The sequence below is a fragment of the Hydractinia symbiolongicarpus genome, chromosome 10 (genome assembly GCF_029227915.1).
Source record: "Hydractinia symbiolongicarpus strain clone_291-10 chromosome 10, HSymV2.1, whole genome shotgun sequence".
NCBI lineage: Eukaryota > Metazoa > Cnidaria > Hydrozoa > Anthoathecata > Hydractiniidae > Hydractinia > Hydractinia symbiolongicarpus.
Genome location: NC_079884.1, coordinates 8717424 through 8740849, shown reverse-complemented (window position 1 = coordinate 8740849; position 23426 = coordinate 8717424). Strand labels below are relative to the sequence as shown.

General features: G+C 36.1%; 4 protein-coding genes across 6 annotated transcripts; all 4 read left to right on the top strand.

Annotated features, from left to right (window-relative positions):
• Window positions 1-634: 634 nt before the first annotated feature.
• On the top strand, window positions 635-4838 carry LOC130613282 (uncharacterized). Of its 2 annotated transcripts, none has more exons than XM_057434631.1 (2): window positions 635-717; window positions 829-2011. In XM_057434631.1, the coding sequence occupies exon 2, from the start codon at window positions 839-841 to the stop codon at window positions 2000-2002; it is 1164 nt and encodes a 387-aa protein (XP_057290614.1). In that variant the 5' UTR covers window positions 635-717; window positions 829-838; the 3' UTR covers window positions 2003-2011. The 2 variants fall into 2 exon arrangements, with proteins under 2 accessions (XP_057290614.1, XP_057290613.1); XM_057434630.1 differs by adding an exon at window positions 4699-4838 and having other exon boundaries at window positions 666-2010.
• Window positions 4839-5821: 983 nt separating this feature from the next.
• Window positions 5822-23080, top strand: LOC130662650 (SCY1-like protein 2). 2 transcript variants are annotated; one of them, XM_057461551.1, is made up of 20 exons: window positions 5822-5840; window positions 13409-13580; window positions 13876-14033; window positions 15559-15658; window positions 15828-15872; window positions 16267-16398; window positions 16763-16993; window positions 17187-17303; window positions 17693-17818; window positions 18128-18304; window positions 18654-18776; window positions 19062-19175; window positions 19528-19660; window positions 19840-19958; window positions 20288-20388; window positions 20935-21041; window positions 21152-21186; window positions 21669-21945; window positions 22240-22401; window positions 22543-23080. In XM_057461551.1, the coding sequence occupies exons 2-20, from the start codon at window positions 13416-13418 to the stop codon at window positions 22827-22829; spliced, it is 2709 nt and encodes a 902-aa protein (XP_057317534.1). In that variant the 5' UTR covers window positions 5822-5840; window positions 13409-13415; the 3' UTR covers window positions 22830-23080. The 2 variants fall into 2 exon arrangements, with proteins under 2 accessions (XP_057317534.1, XP_057317533.1); XM_057461550.1 differs by lacking the exon at window positions 5822-5840 and having other exon boundaries at window positions 11634-13580.
• Window positions 6749-9808, top strand: LOC130612839 (uncharacterized). The gene is made up of 8 exons (XM_057434184.1): window positions 6749-6804; window positions 6893-7451; window positions 7633-8963; window positions 9040-9204; window positions 9333-9389; window positions 9437-9522; window positions 9612-9677; window positions 9762-9808. The coding sequence occupies exons 3-8, from the start codon at window positions 7777-7779 to the stop codon at window positions 9806-9808; spliced, it is 1608 nt and encodes a 535-aa protein (XP_057290167.1). The 5' UTR covers window positions 6749-6804; window positions 6893-7451; window positions 7633-7776.
• LOC130612838 (uncharacterized) lies at window positions 10250-10812 on the top strand. The gene is made up of 2 exons (XM_057434183.1): window positions 10250-10319; window positions 10407-10812. Exons 1-2 carry the CDS (start codon window positions 10250-10252, stop codon window positions 10799-10801), a joined length of 465 nt encoding a protein of 154 aa, XP_057290166.1. The 3' UTR covers window positions 10802-10812.
• Window positions 23081-23426: the final 346 nt, after the last annotated feature.

Sequence of the window (23426 nt, the reverse complement as noted above, 5' to 3'; positions counted from 1 at the left end):
GACAAAAACTTGCGAAAATTAATTTCCGTAAAAATTAATTCCTTTAGGGCACTTCTATGGTTACTGACAGTGTACAGGGTGGCGAAAAATGGTCTACAAAAGATGTCGAGTGGCGCTATACTGTTTTGGCCCTTGGGAATAGATTTGCTTGCTCCGATCTGACAATCCCGGGAAAAAATACGCCCAACCAACTTATTTTTGCAGGGTCTTCAGGATGTGAAGAGAACATATTTTTTATGGTGCCCTAATAGATTGTAAAAGAGTAAACTTGTGTGGGAAAAGACATATAGCAAAGGAATGGTTAAAGGAGACAAACGACATCAGCTGAATGAGAGAAACAAATGAATGGATTGAAAAGTACATAGAAAGAAAAGACATAGGGACAATGGAGCAAAAAGAGTAGAAAAAAGAAAGAAGAAAGAATAAGAGGGAAAAAACTATTTAAAAAAAGGAAAAGAGAAAAAGAAAGAAATTAGCCTTGCACCTAGTCGACAATAAAGACAGCAATATATTGTATCAATGTATAGTTTTAGCTATCTTTTTTGATTAGGAGCTTGTTGGCAACAACAAAGTGGGCGCTTGAAAGATTCGAATAATAATTTAGCCTCTGATCGTAAGTATTCAAATGAGATTCGGCTTCCGTAAATTTCCTCTTTCGATTTCGTAAACAAATGTGAACGGATGTGAAGTGCCAAGTGCTCGAGTAGACACGTTTAGGTATCTTTTGTATTGATACATAGCTAAGTGATATAAACTAAATGAGTTTATAGTGCTGGTGTTAGGTTAGGATAATTCCTCTAGTGTTTATTCTTTTTACTAATTATTCAGTTTAAGAATAATGCAACACGAAAGCGACGATCCCATGCTCCCACAGCACAGCAAAAATGGCGACCATGACTTCACCTTACAGGACCCCGAACACCCTGTTCCTATCCCCGTGGACTGCACAGGTATCGTAGACCAAGTCGTATCCATCGTATCCGAGCGACAAAAGGCCGAACTAAGTCGAATACACGACACACTGGCCAGCATGAACACCTTTATGGCAAGACTTAGCCACCTGACAGACCCTATTGTCCCAGAGGGGACCCGGTCTAGTCTTAATCCTAGCCCCAATGTTCCAGATGGAACTCTGGCTAGCAAATCCAGTACCCAACAGGAGGAAGAAAGAATATCTATCACTGGTTCAAACCTCTGGTTTAGATCCACGCGCTCAGAATCGCCTTCTTCCAAAGATGAAGCACCAGAGCATTCTAAAAAGGGTACCAAAGAGCCAGCCCAAGAGTACTGGCAACAGTCCACTGATGACTATGAAGAGGAAAGCAAGGCCTCGGGACCAGAAGTCACGTCATCAGTGGCATGTGTCGCCAAAGTGTTTTGGCAAAAAAGGCTCAAGGGTGATGTTCTCAAGCGGAAGTTAGAAACGGCAGCAATTCCATCAAACTGCAACTTTCTACTCCCAAAGAGAACAAACACCGAAATTTGGAAAACACTTTCCAATTTTCACAGGTCCACTGACGTTAAGATGCAGGACATCCAAAACATGCACTCAGCGTCGGTTGCTATGCTTCTGAAAGCTTCATCTACGTTGGTGGAGAAATCCGGTGATGCCAACGCAGACACAAAGGGTCCGTTAAACGACCTTAAGGACGCCATGACCCTCGCTGGTAAGACCTCCCAGCTGCTAAATCAGGTCAGGCGAGACTTAATTAAGCCTTCCTTGCCAAAAGAGTACGTAGCCTTAGCTACAGAAGTGGAAGAGGATTCCGAATGGCTGTTTGGTTCCTCCGTCTGCGAAAGGCTTGAGAAGCTGAAAAAGGAGAACCAGCTCAAATCACTCCTGGAAAGAGGCCAAAAAAGAAGATTCGAGCCTTCATCAAACAAAGGGCCCTCTTACAAGCCCCAAAAGAGGGCCAACTACCACAATGGGCAATCCCAATCAAAGAAACCGTACCGCAGCCACAACAGCAACTTTTCCAAGCACACCAACAGGAAAAATTAATCCCTGAGGTAAGCGATACTGAGACCCTAAAAGCTTTTCTAAGGTCAAAAGTCAAATATTTTAAACCCGGTTCTCTCAGGTTTCATTTTGATCAGTGGAAAGACATAACTACCGATAGGGAGATCCTCCAGACAGTGTCTGGTTTGCAAATTCCAGTAAACGAGATGCCCCAAACCCCATATCGGACATACCCCCTAGATAGAAAAAAGAAACTTTTCATTGACGAAGAAATACAAAGCCTTTTGGGGAAAGGTGTAATAAGGTTGAGCAGTCGCGAACCAGGCGACTTTATCTCACCCATATTCGTCACCGAGAAATCAGACGGGGGGTTCAGGCTCATCCTAAACCTCAAAAAACTCAATGTACACATTGAGAAAAGAAAGTTTAAGATGCAAACCTTAACGTCCATTCTTCGATTAATCCAAAAGGACATGTATCTGGCCAAACTTGATATCAAGGATGCATACTATAGCATACCAATACACAAAGAAAGCCAGAAGCTCCTAAAATTCGAACATGAGGGTAAGGTATACGTGTTCCTGGTACTCCCCTTCGGCTATACAGAAGGACCTCGTAAATTCACCAAGATAATGAAACCACCCTTATCTAAATTAAGGAAGGAACAGGTCACCATTGCTGACTACATTGACGACTTGATCACTATGAACGTCAGTAAACAACAGTGCTGCAATAACGTACACAAAACCGTTGTTTTGTTAGATTCACTGGGATTTACGGTCCACCCAGACAAATCCGAGTTCGAACCAAAACAAGTTTTGGAATTCCTTGGATTCGTCATCGATACAGTGAATATGACTGTCGCTCTCACCCCCAAAAAGAAGGCAGCCATAATCGATCTGTGTCAAGCAGTGACACAGAGAGAGAAGATAACAATAAGAACTCTAGCGCGATTAATTGGTAAGTTTACCAGCAGCCTTATTGGGGTACCACACGGTAGACTCTACTACAGATCTACCGAAAGACTAAAAATTGAGTCCTTAAAAAAGAGCGCCGGAAACTTCGATGTGCAGATCACATTAACCCCTACTGCCATGGGTGACATATCTTGGTGGAAGAATAATTTATGGGGTAGCATAGCCCCAATAGTTCGAGGCAACCCTCAGATCATTATATCCACGGATGCCTCAACAAGAGGTTGGGGAGCGTCAATGACACAAACCCACACAGGGGGTGAGTTTTCATCTCTGGAGCAGGAACACCACATAAATGTCCTAGAACCAATGGCAGCATTCTTTGGAGTACAGGCTCTTTGGAACCATACTGCAAACACTAACATATTGCTAAAGATGGATAACACTTCAGCAGTAGCCTGTGTAAACAAAATGGGTAGCGTAAAATCTATCCCAATGGATAAGATTACACATAGCATTTGGGAATGGGCAATAAGCAAAAATAATTGGATAGTCGCTACACATCTCCCTGGCATTCTTAACGTAGAAGCAGACAGAGAGTCGCGACAACAGGAGACAAGAACAGAATGGATGTTAAACAAATCAACATTCCGCTATGCGCTGAACGAACTGGACTTCCGTCCAGAAACAGACCTCTTCGCGAGTAGAATAAACACGCAGTTACCTGCCTTCTTCTCATATTGACCTGATCCCAACTGCATCGGAGTAAACTCGTTTACTGAGGATTGGCACAATATCTCGTTTTATGCCTTTCCACCCTTCGCCTGCCTTCCCCAGGTAATTCAAAAGATCCATAGTGATAAGGCAGTAGGTATCCTGGTAGTTCCGGACTGGCCTAACCAACCATGGTTCACAGGGTATTCTGAACTAATAATTAAAGAGATTCTTGTTTTACCTAGAATGGACCTATTACTGCTTCCACAGCAACCAAGTGTCTTTCATCCACTGCACCCAAATCTAAGTCTTCGGATAGCAATTGTCTCAGGGAGGCAATAAACCTAAAACAGTCATGTTCTGACGATCTTAAACAACTGCTCACTGCATCGTGGTCAGAAAAAACCCAATCCAGCTATAATCTCTATTTAAGGAAATGGCTGAAGTTTTGTAAAAGTGAAAAAATCCCAGAACCTTATGGGGCTAGTCATAAACAAGGTATGGACTTCCTTGCTTTCCTTTTCCACGTAGAAAAGGCAAGTTATGGTTACATCGCAGCGGCAAGGTCAGCCCTGTCAGCTGTATTACCAAAGGATGCAGGAACAAGCTTTGGTAAGAACAAGGACGTTAGCAGACTAATCAAGGGAGTTTTCAAGCTACGTCCTTCCCTACCAAAACACACTGTGATATATGACCCTGATGTAGTATTAAACTATATGACAACCTTGCCTGGTAACCAGCACCTGGAGTTAGAGTTACTAACGAAAAAACTAGCCACCTTGTTGTGCCTCCTGAGTGGCCAGAGAGCCCAGACAATAGGTGCCCTAAAGGTTAACTTTTGTCATCGCTCTTCAGATATGTACACTTTCTACATCTCTACAATCATGAAGACAACAAAACCAGGCAAACATCAGGAACCTCTGCAATTCGAGAAGTACCACCTCGATAACCGGATATGTATAGTCCACTGCCTAGATGAATACCTGAGGAGGACAGACCTTATACGAGAGAACCTCGAAAACCAACCAAGGGAACTACTTCTCTCCTATGCATATCCCCATAAACCTATCGGAATCACCACCATTGCAAAGTACGTTAAAACTTTCTTAGGCTTGGCTGGCATCGATATTAAGACGTTCAGCACCCACTCTACAAGGAGTGCGTCTACCAGCAAGGCAGAGGACATAGGCGTACCTATGAAGACAATCGCAAAGGCGGCAGGCTGGAGAGGCACTAGCACGTTTGCAAAACATTACAAATTGCCCATAAGCAAGAACTTTGGAAACGAACTTCTTAAATGTTTATGAACACATTTGCTTGCGTTAGATTTCGTATATATATATGTAATAGACATGTACCGTTATGGTACAATGTGGCATTGCCAGGAGTCATAACAGACAAACCATAAATATGTAGTTCTGTTTAATCATATACTGGTCCTTGCCCAGTTTTTACTAAACTGTTTGTTGAATCCAAAATAGGTGGCTTTGAAATCTCATTTGAATACTTACGATCAGAGGCTAAATTATTATTTACAAAATTAGACAAATGAAATGAAGTTTAATTAAAATAATAATTTAGCTCTGATCTAAGTATTCAAGTGCCCACCACCACTCCCCTAACACCTTTAGCACTATTATTCACTATTTTGGCCTTCACAATGGGTCTTTAAAGCAGGAAATTTACGGAAGCCGAATCTCACTTGAATACTTAGATCAGAGCTAAATTATTATTTTAATTAAACTTCATTTCATTTGTCTAATTTTGTAAAAAAAAACAACTTGTTAAAGCAGTTCAAATCCAGTGTCTCATCATATTTCTGATCTTGCCCAACTATACAAAATCTATGATCTATATACATCGTACATAATAAAACAACTTCAAAAACAATTACCTATTACATAATTATCAGACGGGAAGGGGACGCCTTGTTTTCTTCTTTTGTTCCGTACGATGTCATTCATTGTACGAAGTTGGGCTTTTTTGCCGTAGCGCTGAGAGTGACCATCCTCGTACAAAACTGACCATCTTCGTACAGCGGCGAATATCGTCAAAAAATGAAACTTTTATAATAAAATAATAACTTTTTTAAAATATCTTTTTTTCTTTTAAGTCATTTGCAAAAAAAGACATTTGTTTTACGATTTGGATGCCTCTTTGGAAAAATGCTAATATGTATATATATATTTATACTTTGTTTTATATTAACAGGGAATAAACAATGATGTTTTTGAAAAATGGTACTAGTGCTCGTAAGTATAAATTTGATCTCTTTGATTCAAATAAGGTTATATCAGGTATGATATTGTTATTGATTTCTTTTATTAACCTTATGGTAGTGACCTTTGAATTCTAATGCTATATTGAATTTTCGTGCGAAAAACCTGTAAATCACCCTTGTCCCCAGTGCCTTTGCGTGGCTTGTACGAAACTGTTTTTGTAAACATAGTTTTGTTAATAATTGAGTGAGAACGGAGAAGAACACAAAAAATTTCAATATTATTTTTTCTAACCTTTTAAGTTATTTCGATAAAGGAAAAGGTAGGTAAATTTCGAATCCTTTTTGAGTGCTTTTTCGAACGCACATTTTAAATTTACATTGAAACTTTTAACGCGTGTTTTTATGTTCAGCACAATGGAGACTGAAAAGAGATACATGGAAGAAAAATTTCAGGAATGGTTGGAAGTTGAAAGGACTAAACGGAATTCTGTAATAATGCCCGAACAGACTTATAAAACAATGGTAGATTTTCTATGTGGAAGAATAGACAACGTTCCACGTGCTATGAAAAGAAAATTGCGAAGAAAAAAATTCCAAGTGATGAGTTATCCTACACTTGGTATATCGGATGTTTTGTGCTCTCCATTTCCCGATGTAAGAACATTTTTATATATATCTAATTTTGGAAAAACTAAAGTCACAATTATTTTTTTTATAAACATTTCTACTTTTAAGAAATTTTGTTTCAGGCTCGGCATGGTCATATGGTGTTCTCAATTTTTGGATAGCTTCGGTCTAGATGTTTTTATGAGCTTAAGTTCTTAAGAAAGAAGGTTTATAAAATTGCCAACTCAAATAATTTTACGGTATTTTAGGGCGATTCTCCTCTGGGAAAATATCGTTGCGTAGCAACAGACCGACAGATGTTTCACATTATCGATAGAGTACACCGCCAAGAAGTTGGTCACCAAGGGGTTCATAAAACGTTTGAAAAGGTATTAGATTCTTCGAACAAACCTCTTTGAAAGTAAGAGTCCACGGAATATGGGTGTGTCACTGATTTTTAATTGCTAACAATTTTAGATAGCACGCACCTATGATAACGTTACTAGAGACGCTGTTGGTGCTTATATAAAGCTTTGCACAACTTGCTGTCTGAAATCCAATCAAATAAAGAAAGCTCCATTGAAGCCGATTATCACTACAGGATTCTTACAGCGTGTACAGGTATTTTTAATACTTTTTCACTTTGTTTGTGCTAGTTAGTAGTTTTTTTGTTACATTATACATGTCTTTCTTTAGATCAATCTGATTGCTATGTTATCCAAACCAGATGCCGATTACAACTACATTGGCCATGTCGTGGACCATTTTAGCAAATTCAGGATATTATTTCCAATGAAAGGGAAATCAGCAAATGAATTTGCTTCAAACTTTTACGGTGCCGAATTTATCAATCACGTAATGGATGCTGTAGCCGTGATATGGCCGGGTGAGGTGTCATTTGTTCATGGCAAACCGCGCCACTCGCAATCTCAAGGTTTGGTTGAACAAGGAAATAACACCATCCAAGTGATGATTAGTGCAAGAGAAAAAGAGTCCCAAACTTCAACGTGGTCAGAGTGGCTTCCAGAGATTCAATGTAAATGTAGTTATATCTATATCATTCTCGTCCCCAAATATCTTCAAATTCATCTCAAAGAGCTCTCTCTGGGGTCAAGAATTATATTTATATGTCACGATAGTCTTTTTTTTGCCGTGTTCCCAAATAACTTTTCTTGAATCTTGCAGCTATTTTATTCACGCTATTACTTCTGTTTTAGTTATCATGAATGCTTCAATGGTGAGGAGTGTGGAAAAAACACCTTACGAAATTGTTTTTGGCCAGAAGCCCAAATGGTTTGGGTCAAATTTCTTCAAGTGTACGGTCAGTGGAAGAGGATATTGTTCAAGATATCATAGAAGAAATGGAAGAAAATGGTGCACAAGATTTTGAAAATGCTGAAACTGTGGATTTTTTAAAGCACCCAAGTACAAGAAAATTATCGGATTGTTCGGAAGATGAGTTTGAAACAACATGTCCGAAAAGACAAAAACTCAGACAAAATGTTGTGGAGGAGGGTGTAAGAAACGCAGAAATGATGCGTAGAAAGTACAGCAATGGAAAAAGAATTAAAGTTGCTGATTTCCTGGAAGGGGATAATGTTTCTTTGACAATTCCAAAAGGTCTTAGAACATCTTCGGATCTAAAAAGATTGCCATGTGTGATTGTACACAAATCAGGTGGTAACCAACCAACATATAAACTCCTCTGTAGTGAAGGCACAATTCAACGGCGTTACACGGCATCCGCGTTGCAGCTGTACCCTCAACCAGTAAGATGTAAGTATCCTTCGGTTGATGAAATATCTTTGTCAGAAGCTGTTCGGAAAATCAACAAATTTCCAACAGTATTTTGCAGATGTCGAAAAGGACAATGTAAGAACAAGCAGTGCAAATGTTTTTTGGCATCACTGGATTGCACTTCACGTTGTCATCAAGGTGACTATTCAACATGTGTGAATCGCGGCATGCACAACGACAACATATCTGAGGAAAACCAGATACTACACTCAGACGGAAGCGAGTTACGTCAACTTCTACCTAACTTTGGTGGGTCAATTAAATACGAGAACGAAACGATCACATTCCATAACACTTGCGCTTTAGATACATGGATGACAGTGTTAAAAGCAGTTATAGTAACGAGACCAAGTATAACAGATGAAGTTACCGACAAAAACATACAACAGCTTTTTACGTTTGTGAAAAACGGTGCTTATGAAGCTGCTAAACTTCATACTGCTATTTATCGAAGAATAACACCAACCAACCAATGCTTGTCATTTTTTGGCGCAGAATACGAATGTATAATAAAAAACTTCGTTGCGCCATTCATGGAACATATTGTGGAGTCAGCTTGCAACAGTCCGCATTGTAGCATGAAACAATCGAGAGCCTGCTTCAACACATTTCCTTCGGCAACGGTGAAAAGTTCATTTGTCCATGATGTCCAAAAGTGGTTTCTTGAAGCAACAACGTCAGTTTGTGGAAAGAAAGTAAATCAGAACATATCTGACGAGTTTTCTTTCGTCGACGAAAACACAACAACAGGGTATATAGTACGCCAATATGTTCGTATTCGATGTTAAAAGTTATTAATTTTTTGAATTATGTTATTGTTTCCATAGGATAAAGAACAGATATTGTAATGGAAACAGAATATACAAGGCCCGATTTTTTAAAAAGCTTCCTCAACTATTAGTTGTTGATGTTGCAGGCCATATTGACCCAATAGACATGGCTACCATTCCCGAACAATTACACATTCGGTTTTCCACAAATCAAGGAAATAGGTATTATCAAGGCCAAAAAATATCTTAAGTTCGGTTTGGATGTTTTTTAACTTTGAAAGAGGCCTTCTGAACATTTATAGAATGAGACCTATATTGATATATCCTTTAACCACGTAATCTTTTTTAAGATATGAGTTGGTTGCAATCACACTATGGAAGGGATCGCATTACACCGCAAAAATCAGGTTCAATGGCGTATGGTTATTCTATGATGGTATGTTGGATGTTTTAGGAAAAACTTCACTCAAAGAATGTTTTCCGGGTTAACCCCAACATATTGCTTGTTCCTTGCGACACAACAACTCGCAGATATGAAAGGTATCTATCCTAATATCAATATTTTTGAAAGTTACTTACATTTATTTTTAGTACAATTTATACCTACTATATCCTTTTTTTAATTTTAGCACCAACAGCACCAACGGACGAGCTTGAAAGTAGCCAAAACGATAACATACAGTTACCCGAAACTGGTAAGACATTTTTTTCCGCAAACAGAGATAAACTACAAAAACAGACGACAATTTCATTATATCCTTTTTTTTATATAAAAATAGCTACTGTAATGGCCGACGAATCAGAGGACGGTGCTGAACCAGTTTAAAGATATGAATGATGAAGAAAAATCTATCTTCATATTATCATGTTTTACGCAAATTGAAATTGCTAAAGAATCTGTGTATGAAAACAGCTCGGTCCAATTGGATAATCTGAGATCTCCGTCTGAGGTGCCAGAAACTGTGGTGGATGAGTTGGTTGATATAACGCTAGTTAGGGATTTCTGCTCCAAAAAAGCATACAGCAAAATGGCAGCAACGATACAGGAGAAAAAACATGCGCCTTTGTGGAAATGCAGTCATTGCAGACGAAAAATTGGAAAAGGAAGATCAATTGCATGCGATCGCTGTCTTGTCTGGTGTCATTTTAAATGCTCCAAATTGGCTGTAAAACCCTTAGGGGACTGGTTTTTCGATTTATGTTTACATATTGCAAAAAAAGGTCAGTAAAGCTTCCCTGAGTTCCTACACAAAATTGTATAATTAACATGTACTATCAGTTTTCTTTTTTAACTTATATTCCAGATTTCCAGCAGCGTCAACAACAAAGAGAAGCAGGTATTTAAAAATTAATTATAAGCCTGATCGCAAACAATTTCATAATAATAATGAGATAGTTATACAACGATTACTTTCCTTTAATAGAGAAAGAAGTAGAAGACGAAGAAGAAAGGGAGAGGCAATGGAGGAAAGAGTTTTTGCCATTATTATACAAAAACGGTACCCTGGACTACCTGGTACAACAATCGAAGCTGCCTGAAGTAAATCCACTACTTCTGATTAAACGTTCTGGTAGCAAGTATCAAGCATTTTATAACGAAATACTGGCGAAAAAACATCCTCAATTTTATCAAAAACTGATGCGTCATTCGAACATTGCAGAGCCAACTGGAGTCATCACCAATTACATTCGGATGAAGTACCCGTGCGAATTCGATATAGGGAGATTATCGTTAACCCGCATTCAGTTTTTGTTGGTGGAAATTATTGATAGAGTAAATAAAAAAAGCGATGTAAAGACCATAAATGATAATATATAGTAGTCTTCATCCGTGTCTTGGTGTTTTAAGTTGTACGAAGTTGGTATGGTTAAAAAAATTCAAGTTAAGTAGAAGAAGTGAAGTAGGCCCAACCTCGTACACAGTTATTTAAGTTGTACGAAGTTGGTATGGTTAAAAAAAAATTCAACTTAAGTAGAAGAAGTGACGTTGGCCCAATCTCGTACACAGTTATTTATGTTGTACGAAGTTGGTATGGATCAAAAAATTCAAGTTTAAGTAGAAGAAGTGAAGTAGGCCTAACCTCGTACACAGTTATTTAAGTTGTACGAAGTTGGTATGGTTAAAAAAATTTAAGTTAAGTAGAAGAAGTGAAGTAGGCCCAACCTCGTACACAGTTATTTAAGTTGTACGAAGTTGGTATGGATCAAAAAATTCAAGTTTAAGTAGAAGAAGTGACGTTGGCCCAATCTCGTACACAGTTATTTAAGTTGTACGAAGTTGGTATGGATAAAAAAAATTCAAGTTAAGTAGAAGAAGTGAAGTAGGCCCAACCTCGTACACAGTTATTTAAGTTGTACGATGTTGGTACAATCATCAGATAATTGTCAAAAATTAACGTTCAGAGAATATTTAAGATATTATCATGTTTACTGAATGTAATTAACAATGTTTAGATATTCATTTCTAAACCAAATTATTCGTTGCCTAATTTTTGTACAGCAATTGTAATGCCCATTTTCGTACAAAAATGCCCATCTTCGTACAAGCGCGAAAAGTGACCAACCTCGTACAACGGGTCAATTTCGTACGGAACACTTTGCTGCCAGCAGTCAGTGTCAGTGTCAGAGCTGCTGACACCATTTCTAAAAAATGTTGTTTTGTACCTTGATTGAATATTTTAGTCCGTTGAAATAGCACACTAAAATAATCTTTGCAAACTTTGCTAGCAAGGGACTTTTTATAGTATGCTTGCTGGTGTCCCGACGCAGATTTGTAGTTTCCTAATCGGCAAAAAGCCTGAAAGCGAAACTGCGAAATACTGGCTATAAGCTATAGATGACTTGCTATCTTGGTAAATTTTTTGTTTTTATTTTTTGGCAGGCAAAATAAATCAATTTAATTAACTAATAATTCTTTTTAGAAGGTCTGATTGGTTAAAAAACTATTTGCCTCCCGAAATAAAATGTAAACAATGCTTCTAGCAAGTCATCTAGCTATAGATTTCCTATTTTTTAGGGCTTTTTGTTCAAATAATCTCCTCCCTCCCACTCCTTCTTCAACCACAAAACCACCATTAGTTAAAACAGTCAATTTAAATGTAGGTTGGCAGGTTTCAAGTTGACATTTTTTGACTGTTAAAGAATCAAACAATCAAACCACAAGGGTCGTGGCTGCCAGAAAAGATCCCCTGTGTTTGCAAGTGAAAACTGCAGCCAGCTGTTATTACACCACATGGAACCAGGTCAAAATGACAGAAATAAAATAGTTTTAGTACTAGCGGCTTCTTATATCTCTAGAGGGGGAATTTATTTAGAATGTGGGAATACATGGAATCCCAGTCCCGATATTTGCACAAGCATCTAAGTGATTATGTAATGCCCGATGTGTGTGCAAACATGAAGGTAAAAATGCAAACAAACCAAGCAGACACGTTACCTCCATTTCTGCGAACACAGGAAAAACACGGTACTATGATGATTGAGTGTATTCAGACCCTGCTAATAGAACATACATTTGTAAGACCAGGAAGCACAATGCTAGAAAAATTGTATAACATTTGTTTTTCAAAAAGCTCCACAGTTTTCTTTCTCTGTGATGAATGATGATAAAACAAACTTCTAATTATTTAGAGCTTTCTAAGGTTTTATTTGATATTAAAATAGAAAATATTATAAAAAAATATAATAATCATAATATCACACTTTGATCTCCCCATAAAGCCATGTATCTGCTTCCAAAGCTAGCATGTTCTGCTACGATAAAAAAGAAACAAGAATGTGAAATGATGGTTGCACACAATTAGCCGTTAAAATTAGTAGATTAGTCCACTAATTAGTGGATTAGTCCACTAATTAGCAGCACATCGACATTGCAATTAGCCATACTGTACTATTTAACTTATTATATAAGTAAGTAAATAATACATTTTTATATATAACAACCAAAGAATTTACAAGGTTAAGAGCATCATCAATATAATTACAAAGTCTTGAATCAAATTTTATGGCTGTTAATCAGTTAAAGAGATAGTCACTACTTTTTTCACTAAGTTTTATATTTTGGAATCGCTTGCACAAACAAAATTATTGAAGCTTGGGGCACGCGATTTATTGCTTGGGTCCTTTTTTCTTATTGATAGTTCTGGAAAAGTGTTGTAAAGTCAGAGCAATATAAGGACTCCTTGTGGACAACTTTTTAGATGTCCCCTAGTTCTTTCCATGATCTGTTGAATTACCCTCTTTGATTCTTGTTTAGAATTATATATTATGTAAGCATGCATGTACATGGTTATTCTTTATGAGGTGTAAAAAAGATTTTTGTGCTTTCATACTATTGCTTCTGTACGTAGGCTACCAATGAACAAATATCTTGTTCACAAAAGATTAAGTTGGTTAAAATTTGTAGTAGAAATTTACCTCATTTTAGTATAAATATGGAGAAATACATTCAACAGTCAACTTCCTTATTTGGGAGCTTAAAAAATGCTGTGCTTGGCAACCCTGTGACACGTGAATTTACAATAGGTCCACAGGTTGCAACTTTTGGGCCAGGCTTGTTATGGAAGGTATTTGATGGGAAAAAGAAAACAACAGGGCAGGTAAAATGATAACGTTTAAAAATCATCTTTTTAATATCCATTTAGCACTAGGCAATTGTGTATTAGGAAACTGCTATAACCAATTATAAAGGGTTGTTACTTCAGGCTTTTTTTTAAATATAGTTCTTGTAATGCTAAAAGAATGTCCCTTAATTTTAGTAATGTTGTCTAAAAGGTACATGACTTTTGTTTTTCACATCCAACATTCTAATACCTACATAGACAAATCAGTTACCTTTCTGTTGTGTAGTTTAGTGATTAAAGGTAGTTTAAAATATACTTGACCTGTTTCTAGGATGTTTCTGTATTTATATTTGAGAAGAGTCTTATTGACAGATATGACAGAAGGGATCGTGAATTCATATTAGAAAAGATGCGTCATGGACCACATCAACTTACAAAGTTACGCCATCCCAGAATATTAACTGTACAACATCCTTTAGAAGAATCAAGGTAGAATTGTATAACAGTCAAAATTAAAATCTGATATTGTCATTATTTTTTCTTTAACTTAAAAATTGTTTTGTTACTTTTTTTCATTACTGTTTTTCACTTCCAATAAATTTTTAATGTATTTATAAAAACCTTCTCAACAAGGGCATTTTAGTAGAGGTAATTATAAGATAGTCATTCACAAACAGTCACACACAAGAGGCATGCAATATTTTTTTGAGTGAACAGATTGTGTTGGAATAAATGAAAGTGTGTGTGTTTACCCTCTATATAATAATACGCCAGTTCTGTGTGTCTGTAACAGGCAAAGTGGATATGTTCATTTTCCTTTGATCTTACCGAAATTTTCTTTGAAGTACCCAAAAAATGCATGTCTAATATGTTAAATTTTCTGACGTTACGGCGCAACATCAATAACACTACTTTAACGTCAATATCCTATATTAAATTAATGAAGCCGTTACAGTGCACTTAAAACGTCGAGGCCAAATAACTTGGAAACAAGGTGGTGATGTCAATGATTTTTCACCGCATGGGTAACTAGGGACCACCTAGGACCAATTTGGATAATTTTCCCAAACCTGGGTCCCCGAATCCGTTTTGGAATGGATGGGTTGATGACGTCATCAAAAAACCTTCAAACCCCAATATCTTTGCAACCATTTATCAAAATTACATGATCCTATACATTTTCTTTATCAGCGTTTCAAGATCTATATGATGAAGGCAACAGGTATACAAATTTCCAAAAAAAAATTTTAACGTTTTGACGGGCCATTGCTGACATCAGCAAAATTTTTAAACCTTTATATCTTCTTAACCGTTCGTCAATAGCACATGTTCATATACATTTTCTTGATCAGCAGTTTAAGCTCTACACAATAGAGGCAACGTGAAAACAAGGTTATTTTTTTTGTGGATGGGTTGCTGACATCATTAAAATTCGAATGACGCTTCTTTTTCATATTTATCCTGCCTCAGTGGATTTTTCCACGGGCTTTATCGACTAGTTATAATAATAATGCACTATGGAAACAAAGAAGTGTTGTACGGTACTGAGACAAGGGCAATGAAGCATGAATATCCTGACTGTTTAAAAAGATAAGAATGGTTAGGAGGATGTGTAACGCCAGTCTAACATGCAGAAAGAGTTCAGATGAGTTAAGAAGTTAGGAGGAGAAAATTTGGTAAGAAAGCTATCAAGTCTCTAGACTTGATACCTCTTGTGGCAAAGGCAAGAGGTAGACTGAGAAAGACTTGGCAGGGGGTAGTAAGGACAGACTTGATGGAGAGGAATTAGAGTTTATATCTAACACAGTTTAGATCAGATTGATTGATTGATTGATTAATTGAAAGAGGGTTATTATTATATCCCATCTAACCCATGGAAAATGGATGTTAAGTCGAGAATGATAATGATGATGAATAATGGTGATGATATAACCTTTCCTACTCACATGATGATTTAATTTTTTATAACAAGTAAATCTCCTTTGTTAAGTGTTTTATATAAACTTGTTTTTAGAGACTCGTTAGCCTTTGCAACAGAGCCTGTGTTTGCAAGCTTATCCAACGTCATGGGAAAGCATGAAAATTTTCCAAATGGTTTACCATCTAGTTTTAAGGTGAGTGTATTTTACAAATCCTTTCTAAAATCAAAAAAGTTGTGATACAAACACATTTTATATTCCATCTATAGACCTGACTGTCCCAAGCATTATATAATTCGTAATTATGCCCTTTTATTTTTATTGCACTTATTTTTTTAATTAGTTCATTTATGCATTTGTTTAGGAATTCGAATTATATGCAGTTGAAAAAGTGTATGGCTTATTACAGGTAAAAATATATTGTAAGTCTTGTGGAATAAAAGATTAAGAGAAAACAATGTGTAGTGATCAATTTGTTATTTGAAGCCATACCCAGGTTGTATACGTCTTCATTCACAGGTGTGTGTAAAACATATATTTTGAAATTTGCTGTAATTGTATTTGACCTCTGTAATGGTGTCCTCTGTCTGTTAATTCTACAAGTTCCCTTCCTTTCATGCAAAACTCAACAATAACCAAGTGACCTCTTTTTTATTCACTAAAAGTAGATACAATTTTTGAAACCACAAGCTTGAAAAAGCTTGCCTTTGATTGGTGCCAAATTTTAAGCCGTATGGTGACAAAAAATGCTGCAAGGTTTTTTAAGCAAATAGATGTTATGGTTTTTCTTTATCTACGTTTAGATAGCTGAAGGCCTTTCTTTCTTACATAATGATGCTAATCTTAATGAAGGCAACCTGACTGCAGATAATATCATTGTCACCAAGAGTGGTCAGTGGAAGCTTGCAGGGTTTTTCTTTTCCATGTCAAAATTGGTAAGATCTTGTTCTACTCACCTATTTTTTGGCAACTAACTTTACTAGTATATTTTCCCCTGGTCTAATTTGGATAGTTAGGTATTTTTTATGGAGTTAATAATTTTACAGTTATGGAGATTACATTTCTTGGGGTTTAAATCTTTTGATTGAAAGGAAAGTTATCATGTCATAAATATACTTCTTGACATAAATTTGATGCACCAATAAATAATTTGTATTGATCTTACCAGTGTAATAATCCTGATATATTAGCATTAATTGCAGTTTCATTTTTGAGATGATATTTTAGGAAAACTAGTTTTCAAACTTTGATCTTATTGATCACTTTATTTAATTTATGTGCGCTTTTTACATTTTACAGGATAACTCACTCATTTCAGAATATACAACACGCGTTCCACCAATTGGTCGGCAAGACTTAAATTATTTAGCGCCAGAATGGGTTTTAAGTCAATCAGGACAATTTTCTTTCGACCTCTGTAAATCAGATATGTTCTCATTTGGCTGCTTGATTAATGCAGTATACAACTTTTTAAAAACACCATTTGATGCTGGTGACAGTATAGCTGCTTATAAAAAATGCACTGAACAGGTAAGTTTTTATTTGTTTTCTTTCTTTTTCTTTTTCTTTTTGTTTGATTACTGAAACCCTATATTTATTACTGACATATTATCTAGTTGACATAACTATTTACTGAAAAAGTTTTTCTTACTTAAGCCCTTGCCAAACTAAGACTTATGTAATTTTGTGCAGCAATGCAAAAGCGTTTTTTTTGTCTCATTAGTTAAGTCGATTTGGAAGTGACTATTTGAAAAATGTACCTATCGCAGTTCGAGATCATGTGACTCTGCTGTTAAATGTTGCAAGTGAAACCAGACCAGATGCAAGCTCAACATTATCGGTAATTGCTCTTTGCTTTTTCTTGACTAGACAGTTATCTATAATATATAAACAATTAGGTTATTAAGGCTTAAGACTAACTATGTCAAAATTTACGCAAATGCTAAATAGCTGGCCAGATTAAAAATTTAAAAAATTTGCAACCAGGACGATAATCTACACAAATTCTTTTTCAACTAAATGATAACATTAAAGCGCAGAAATATCACAAGGCTGAAATCATCTAAAATTTTAATATTACAATTAACACTTCTCAGCAATTTTGGCAGCAAAATCAAAATAGTACCCTTAGCAATTAAGTCTGAAATAAAAAATGGAGTTGATTATAAAACAGTATTTAATTAACTGTTGTAAAAATATTTTTATTCGCTTAGTATAGTCTTCTTTTAGCACCCGTTTTTCGATGATGTAGCTGCAATGACTTTAAAATATCTTGACACACTTATACAAAGAGACGATGTGACTAAATCCCAGTTTTTTAAAAACCTTTATAATGTTCTGGACAAGTTACCATTGGTAAGTTGCTTGGGTATTCATCATTTTTTTGTTTCCAACGGTAACCAATGTTTTTGCAAAACGATATTAGGTAGTCAGCCATTATGAATAATGATGTCCAGCTCTTTAAAATACTTTAAGGCCTTCAAGTATTTTTATGTTGATTAGGAAAGGGTGGGGTTACATTTTCCCGCTTTATAACTACTTTATTAAAAGCTGGTTGTATATAACATAGTTAAGACCCAATATTATTTGCATACAAAAAAATTAATATACAGGCTGTGTAGTTCATATATGTTTTGATTTCTCGTTTTCTATGTTTGTATTTAGCGTGTGTTGCATCAACGTGTATTGCCACCATTATTTGCTGAATTTCCTAATCACATGATGATTCCGTTCGTTTTAACAAATGTTTTCTTGGTGGCGGAACAGTCTACAAAAGAGCAGTACATGACACTAATCTTTCCTGAATTGACAAAAATCTTTCACATCACAAAACCAATACAAGTAAGAGATTCTCATATTTCAGAACTCATTTTCCCCTTTATGAAAAGAAGGAATGTTAATGTTAAGAAATAATCTGTCAAATTTGACCTGAAGGGAGTGAAAACGTTTTAGAAATCAGAGGGTGATAGGGTTTTTCTACACCTCCTTGATTCTTCTTTGTATACTTGTGATTGACAATAATTTTAAGGAAATGAAAAAGCATTTTGAAAACCATTGAATTTCATTTTTTTTTCTTCTTGGATGCTTTAAACTCTTTCTATAGGTGACAGTTTTACAAACACTCTGTAACGTCCATTAAGCACCCCTTATTTCTTTTCGGCTTATTCCATTTCTCCTATTCTTTTCGTAGGTGCTTTTAATTTTCATGCAGAAGATGGAACTGATGTTGAAAATGACATCCAAGGAGGAGATTAAAAATTATGTACTTCCCCTGATATTTAAAGCATTAGAAGCACCATCAGAACAAATACAGGTGGGTAATAGTTATGGAAGATTGAATGAAAGGAAATAACAGTAGTAAATAATTGAATACCCACATTCCGTTTTCTATACTTTATTTGGCTTAGAACATGTCAAACAACGATCTTGACATTCACATTAACACTCAACTACCTCAAGGAGTGTGAAGTAATTAAACTATTATCCTTGTAAAAGTGAGATAGTCGAAGACTTAAGAAACGAAGAGTTTTTATTCTTTTGTCATAACACAAAGAAAGCTCTTGTTTGTGTAATGAAAGTGTAAATGTCATTTTCATAGGAATTGGTCTTGACCATCATCCCAGATTTTGTACATATGATTGAATATTCTTCTTTAAAGAATGCTATTATACCGAGATTAAAAACATTGGTAATGAAAAGTAAATCATTGAAGGTATGATTTTAAATGATTGGTTTTCAAATTTGGGATTTTTTAGCCAAAGTGTTTTTTTTTTCACTTTTTCGTTTTCCTTTTCACTTCAGTTCCTTTGAAATCTAAATTTGTTCCTTAATAAAGAAATATAAAAGAGAGATTTGTGACTAATACATCGGTATTTCATGCAGTAAATATGTATTTTCCAGGGATCAATTAAATAAAATAGATTCAAAATACTACAGGGGCAATCTCAAACTTCCTTCTGTTGCTGTTGTTGTTGTTTTTGTTGTTGTTGTTGTTTGAACTAACAGACGTTCAACCACATCCTGTTTTATTAGAGTGAAATGCGTTTTTATGACTTCGTCGATAGGTGCGAGTGAATTCTTTAGTTTGTTTTGGTAAAATAGTCGACAAATTGGACAAGTTTGTTTTGGTTGATGAAGTGTTCCCTGCTTTGAGACAAGTACCATGCAAAGAACCTGCGACTTTAATGGCTATTTTAGGTAGGTTAACACTAAGTATTATGTTATCGATGCTTGTCGACACATTTTACTAACATAAGCCGTAGATTAGGGACAATCGTATCACAAGTCAGTTTGCGTCTTTTTGTTTTAAAATCAGACCATATCAAAATAATGATATTTATTTTTCTAGTCTACCGATTTGTGTTTCTCTCATATAGGTATATATAAGCAGACGTTACAACAAAAAAAGATTTATTTGGAGAAGGAGTATCTTGCAACAACTGCCATTCCCTTTCTTCTTCCACTAGCTGTTGAACCTACGTTGAACGTGCAGCAGGTATTAGTTGTGACGTCGTTTCGGGTCCCCCGTAAATAATTTGCTCACGGGCGAATCCGTGGATTTATTAACGGGCCAACGATCAATATGTTACATTATTTATAACTATAACTTTAGGATTAAAATCTCCTTTCCCTGCTTGTCGTAGTCCTAAATACACAAACATGCGTGGCCAGACATACGAAGAAAGTTCGTGTTTTTCAGCTGTTTGAGTTTGCACTGGCACAACGTAAACCACTTCTATCACTTACTTGCGCTTCTTCGGTTGCCAACACACGGATACTCGTACCCACTTCGCAGCCGTTTATATATTATTTTATATTTTTCAGTTTAATAATTTCATGTCAGTGGTACGAGAAATGTTCGATCGTGTAGAGCAAGAACATAGAACAAAGTTGGAACAACTTCAGAAGATGCAGGACGAGCAAAGGTATGAACCAACAGTTGCAAAGTTTTCTTCCATGTTGAAATAGTGTGTCCATGGTCTGTGTTCTTTGATAAGTTGGGTTTGCAATGTTTTCAGAAAGAATTTTGCGAACACAACTCTCCCTCTGTCATAGGACACCCTTTCTAACTACAGATCTGAAAGTAAACATTTCTTACATCTCCTTCACTCTACCACTGTTTTAATTTTTAAAGTTGTTTACTTCCACATCAACAGCTAGAAAGGGTGTCCTATAACGGAGATGGTGTGGTGGTAGCGCATTCGACTTATGTAATTTTATAAGGTTTCAGGTTCGAGGCTCCACTCCGAGCCAGTCGTTAGGGTGGAATCCCGAAGAACATTTAAAACTTCCTGTTACTAATTCTAATACTGATGGTGCCACAATTTTAAACCTGTATCACTTGTAAATTTTTTTAATTTTTATAACTGGGTCAAAGATTTTGTCGAACCAACATTATCATAAAACATAACAGAATTTTTTGTGTAGTCATACTTTTTGTAAATTCTTATGGTGCCATCTTTTTTTCTTAGATCGTCAATAGATTTTGTAAAAGCTGCTAACAAAAACATCGAGACCGACGATATGGATAGCGTCATGTCGAAAGTGGATAAACTCGTTGTCGGTACACCTTCTCACAGTAAGATAAATTGGCGTAATAAACTTTTAGTGTGTATGTTGTAGTTGGGGAAAGTCAGCAGGATAAAGGGCTAACTTCTTTTAGCTAAGTATTCTTATGCATGTTTTTAGATGCCACGGGTAAATCCATTGGAGCAAACTCTGAGGTAATTCTTCATTACCTTTTTTTTCTTTTCAAAACCTACCTACCATGTACCGGTTGATTTCGTGTTAAGAATGTGCGAAAATATTTTTGTCAGCAAATGCAACATATTTTTGTTGATTCACGCGGATTTTCCAAGGGTTAACGGCTATTTATTTAGAATATCCGAAAGTCCCTTTTTATAAGCCTGACTTAACGGCAAGGGAGTCTCATACCAAAACAAAACAGTAAAATCATATAGGTGAATCCTCATAATGGCGCGTCCGTATGTCTATACTCAACAAAGCTATCTGAAACTATTTCAGCGCCACTAATATATTGCCACACGTAATGATCCGTTTGCGGCTCCCACTTCTGGGGACCGCGGATCGAATCCCGCATGTTGCCTTGGTAGTATGTTGTGATGCGCAAAGTAGTAGTCATTTCTGCTGCTGCATCTCATCAGATCATTTTTAAAATTTCAGTGTTATTTTTGATTTCATTTAGTTTGCTAAAATGTTTGGTTTAAGCGACGAGTCTTCAAACGTTTCAAAATCAATACCATTGATGGGTATGTCTACTGTTGGCACATCAAACTCGACATTAAGCGCCAGTTCTTCTCTCGATCCGGTTTCTCGTCTAAATAGATCTACACTGGGATCGTCAGTCACACAATCATCACGAGCGACATCAAACAACCGACAAATAGGTGCACAAGTAAATTCAGCTACTTCAAGGATGATGGCTAACAACTTAAATCAAATTTCAACTCCAATGATGACAGGTTACTTGATTCCCTGTTCTTTACTTGTTTGTCTGTTTGTTGTTTGTTTCTTTTTTTGTTTGTTTGTGTAGTTTTTAATTTAAAGGTGGAAGAATTTAATAAAATTGGGATAAATTCCTCTAAATTTTCTACCTCATGACTGTGTAGTTATCGAACCGATGAATAAAAAACCTGGAATTAGAAGGAGGAAATAATAACAGAATAAAAAATGAACGACTATCAGACAAAGAGATAATTGAATGAATGAGTGAATGAATGAATAAATGAATGAAGATATTTTTCTTGACTATTTAGGGTCTTCATCCACGCGAAATTATTCCAACAATCCAACCAGTCAATCACAAAAATTAGATATGTCAAGTTTTGATTCTGTGCTCACACCAGAAATGGGTAATTTCAAAGCTCGACAGTCACAAATGTCCATGAATTCGATACAACAACAAGCAAATTACTCAGGTGAGTGCAACCACGTCTCTATCTGAAACACTCTTTAAATACATATAGATGCTAAATAAAATCTAGACGTTTTGGAAAAATAAATTGCTTTTGTCATGTTTTTTTTATTGTTCTCTCCTGACTCCCTACTTCATGTTGTAGGTTTGTCGCAGCTTCAACCGAATCGTAATAACGCTTTTGGACAACCCATGTTGGGATATCCACAAAACAATCTAACTAATAGCTATACTCCAAGACAACCGATGATGCAATCACAACCTATGATGCAATCACAATCTATGATGCAGTCACAAACGCTACCGCAGAATAATATGACGAATTTTAGTCTGTTACAACCAACTCAAACGTCAAATATGTTACAGCCTATGAATGTCGGTGGAACACAAGCTAGTTTACCCAATCAAGATTTGAATGATTTATTATTATAATGTGCAATCTCGTTCCCAGTGTGTTTTTGTGAAGGTGTCTAGTTATCACCATGGAGGTGTACATTCTCATTTACATTTCGTTGCGTATTTTTTGTGTGTATGTGTGTGTTTCCTGTCACAATACAGAGGGTGGTGAACATGTGGTGCGTTTTTACAAAAATTAATTTGAATCAATTTTATAAGCAAGAAAAATTATTTATTTGTATATATTATATTTTTCAGTAATATGGAATATAGAAAGAAATTAGAAATTTTTCCTTTTATTTGGATTTTTCCCACACCTTTGTATGAAAAGGATCAGGTCACCTGTTAATGTGACATAAGTGCAGAAAAAGATATTAGGGACAAGAGACGAAGTTGTTGATTAAAACAATTATATTCGTTAGCATGCATTTTTTACAATCCTTGTTGTTTACAGAATTCAAACGTGTACAGGTTGAAGCCTTCTTTTATGTCATTTTTACTTGACAGCGGTGACTATCGTTTCTCTAGCAGCGAAAAGGGTTTTTAGGCCTGGTTTCCACGAGGTCACACAAATGCGGATAAGGCGCGAAGAATTCATCTATTCTGCTCCATGTGTTGACGTCAGGATTAAAT

What these genes read in the sequence shown, in the direction of transcription:
- LOC130612839 (XM_057434184.1), top strand. Translation starts at nt 7,777, where the DNA reads ATGGAAGAAAATGGTGCACAAGATTTTGAAAATGCTGAAACTGTGGAT. An exon ending in TCCACAAATCAAGGAAATAG is followed by an intron (nt 9,205 to 9,332) that starts GTATTATCAAGG and finishes ATCTTTTTTAAG; the next exon opens with ATATGAGTTGGTTGCAATCA. An exon ending in ACAACTCGCAGATATGAAAG is followed by an intron (nt 9,523 to 9,611) that starts GTATCTATCCTA and finishes TTTTAATTTTAG; the next exon opens with CACCAACAGCACCAACGGAC.
- LOC130613282 (XM_057434630.1), top strand. Translation starts at nt 839, where the DNA reads ATGCAACACGAAAGCGACGATCCCATGCTCCCACAGCACAGCAAAAAT.
- LOC130612838 (XM_057434183.1), top strand. Translation starts at nt 10,250, where the DNA reads ATGTACTATCAGTTTTCTTTTTTAACTTATATTCCAGATTTCCAGCAG. An exon ending in TCAACAACAAAGAGAAGCAG is followed by an intron (nt 10,320 to 10,406) that starts GTATTTAAAAAT and finishes TTCCTTTAATAG; the next exon opens with AGAAAGAAGTAGAAGACGAA.
- LOC130662650 (XM_057461551.1), top strand. Translation starts at nt 13,416, where the DNA reads ATGGAGAAATACATTCAACAGTCAACTTCCTTATTTGGGAGCTTAAAA. An exon ending in CATCCTTTAGAAGAATCAAG is followed by an intron (nt 14,034 to 15,558) that starts GTAGAATTGTAT and finishes ACTTGTTTTTAG; the next exon opens with AGACTCGTTAGCCTTTGCAA. An exon ending in GTTTACCATCTAGTTTTAAG is followed by an intron (nt 15,659 to 15,827) that starts GTGAGTGTATTT and finishes GCATTTGTTTAG; the next exon opens with GAATTCGAATTATATGCAGT.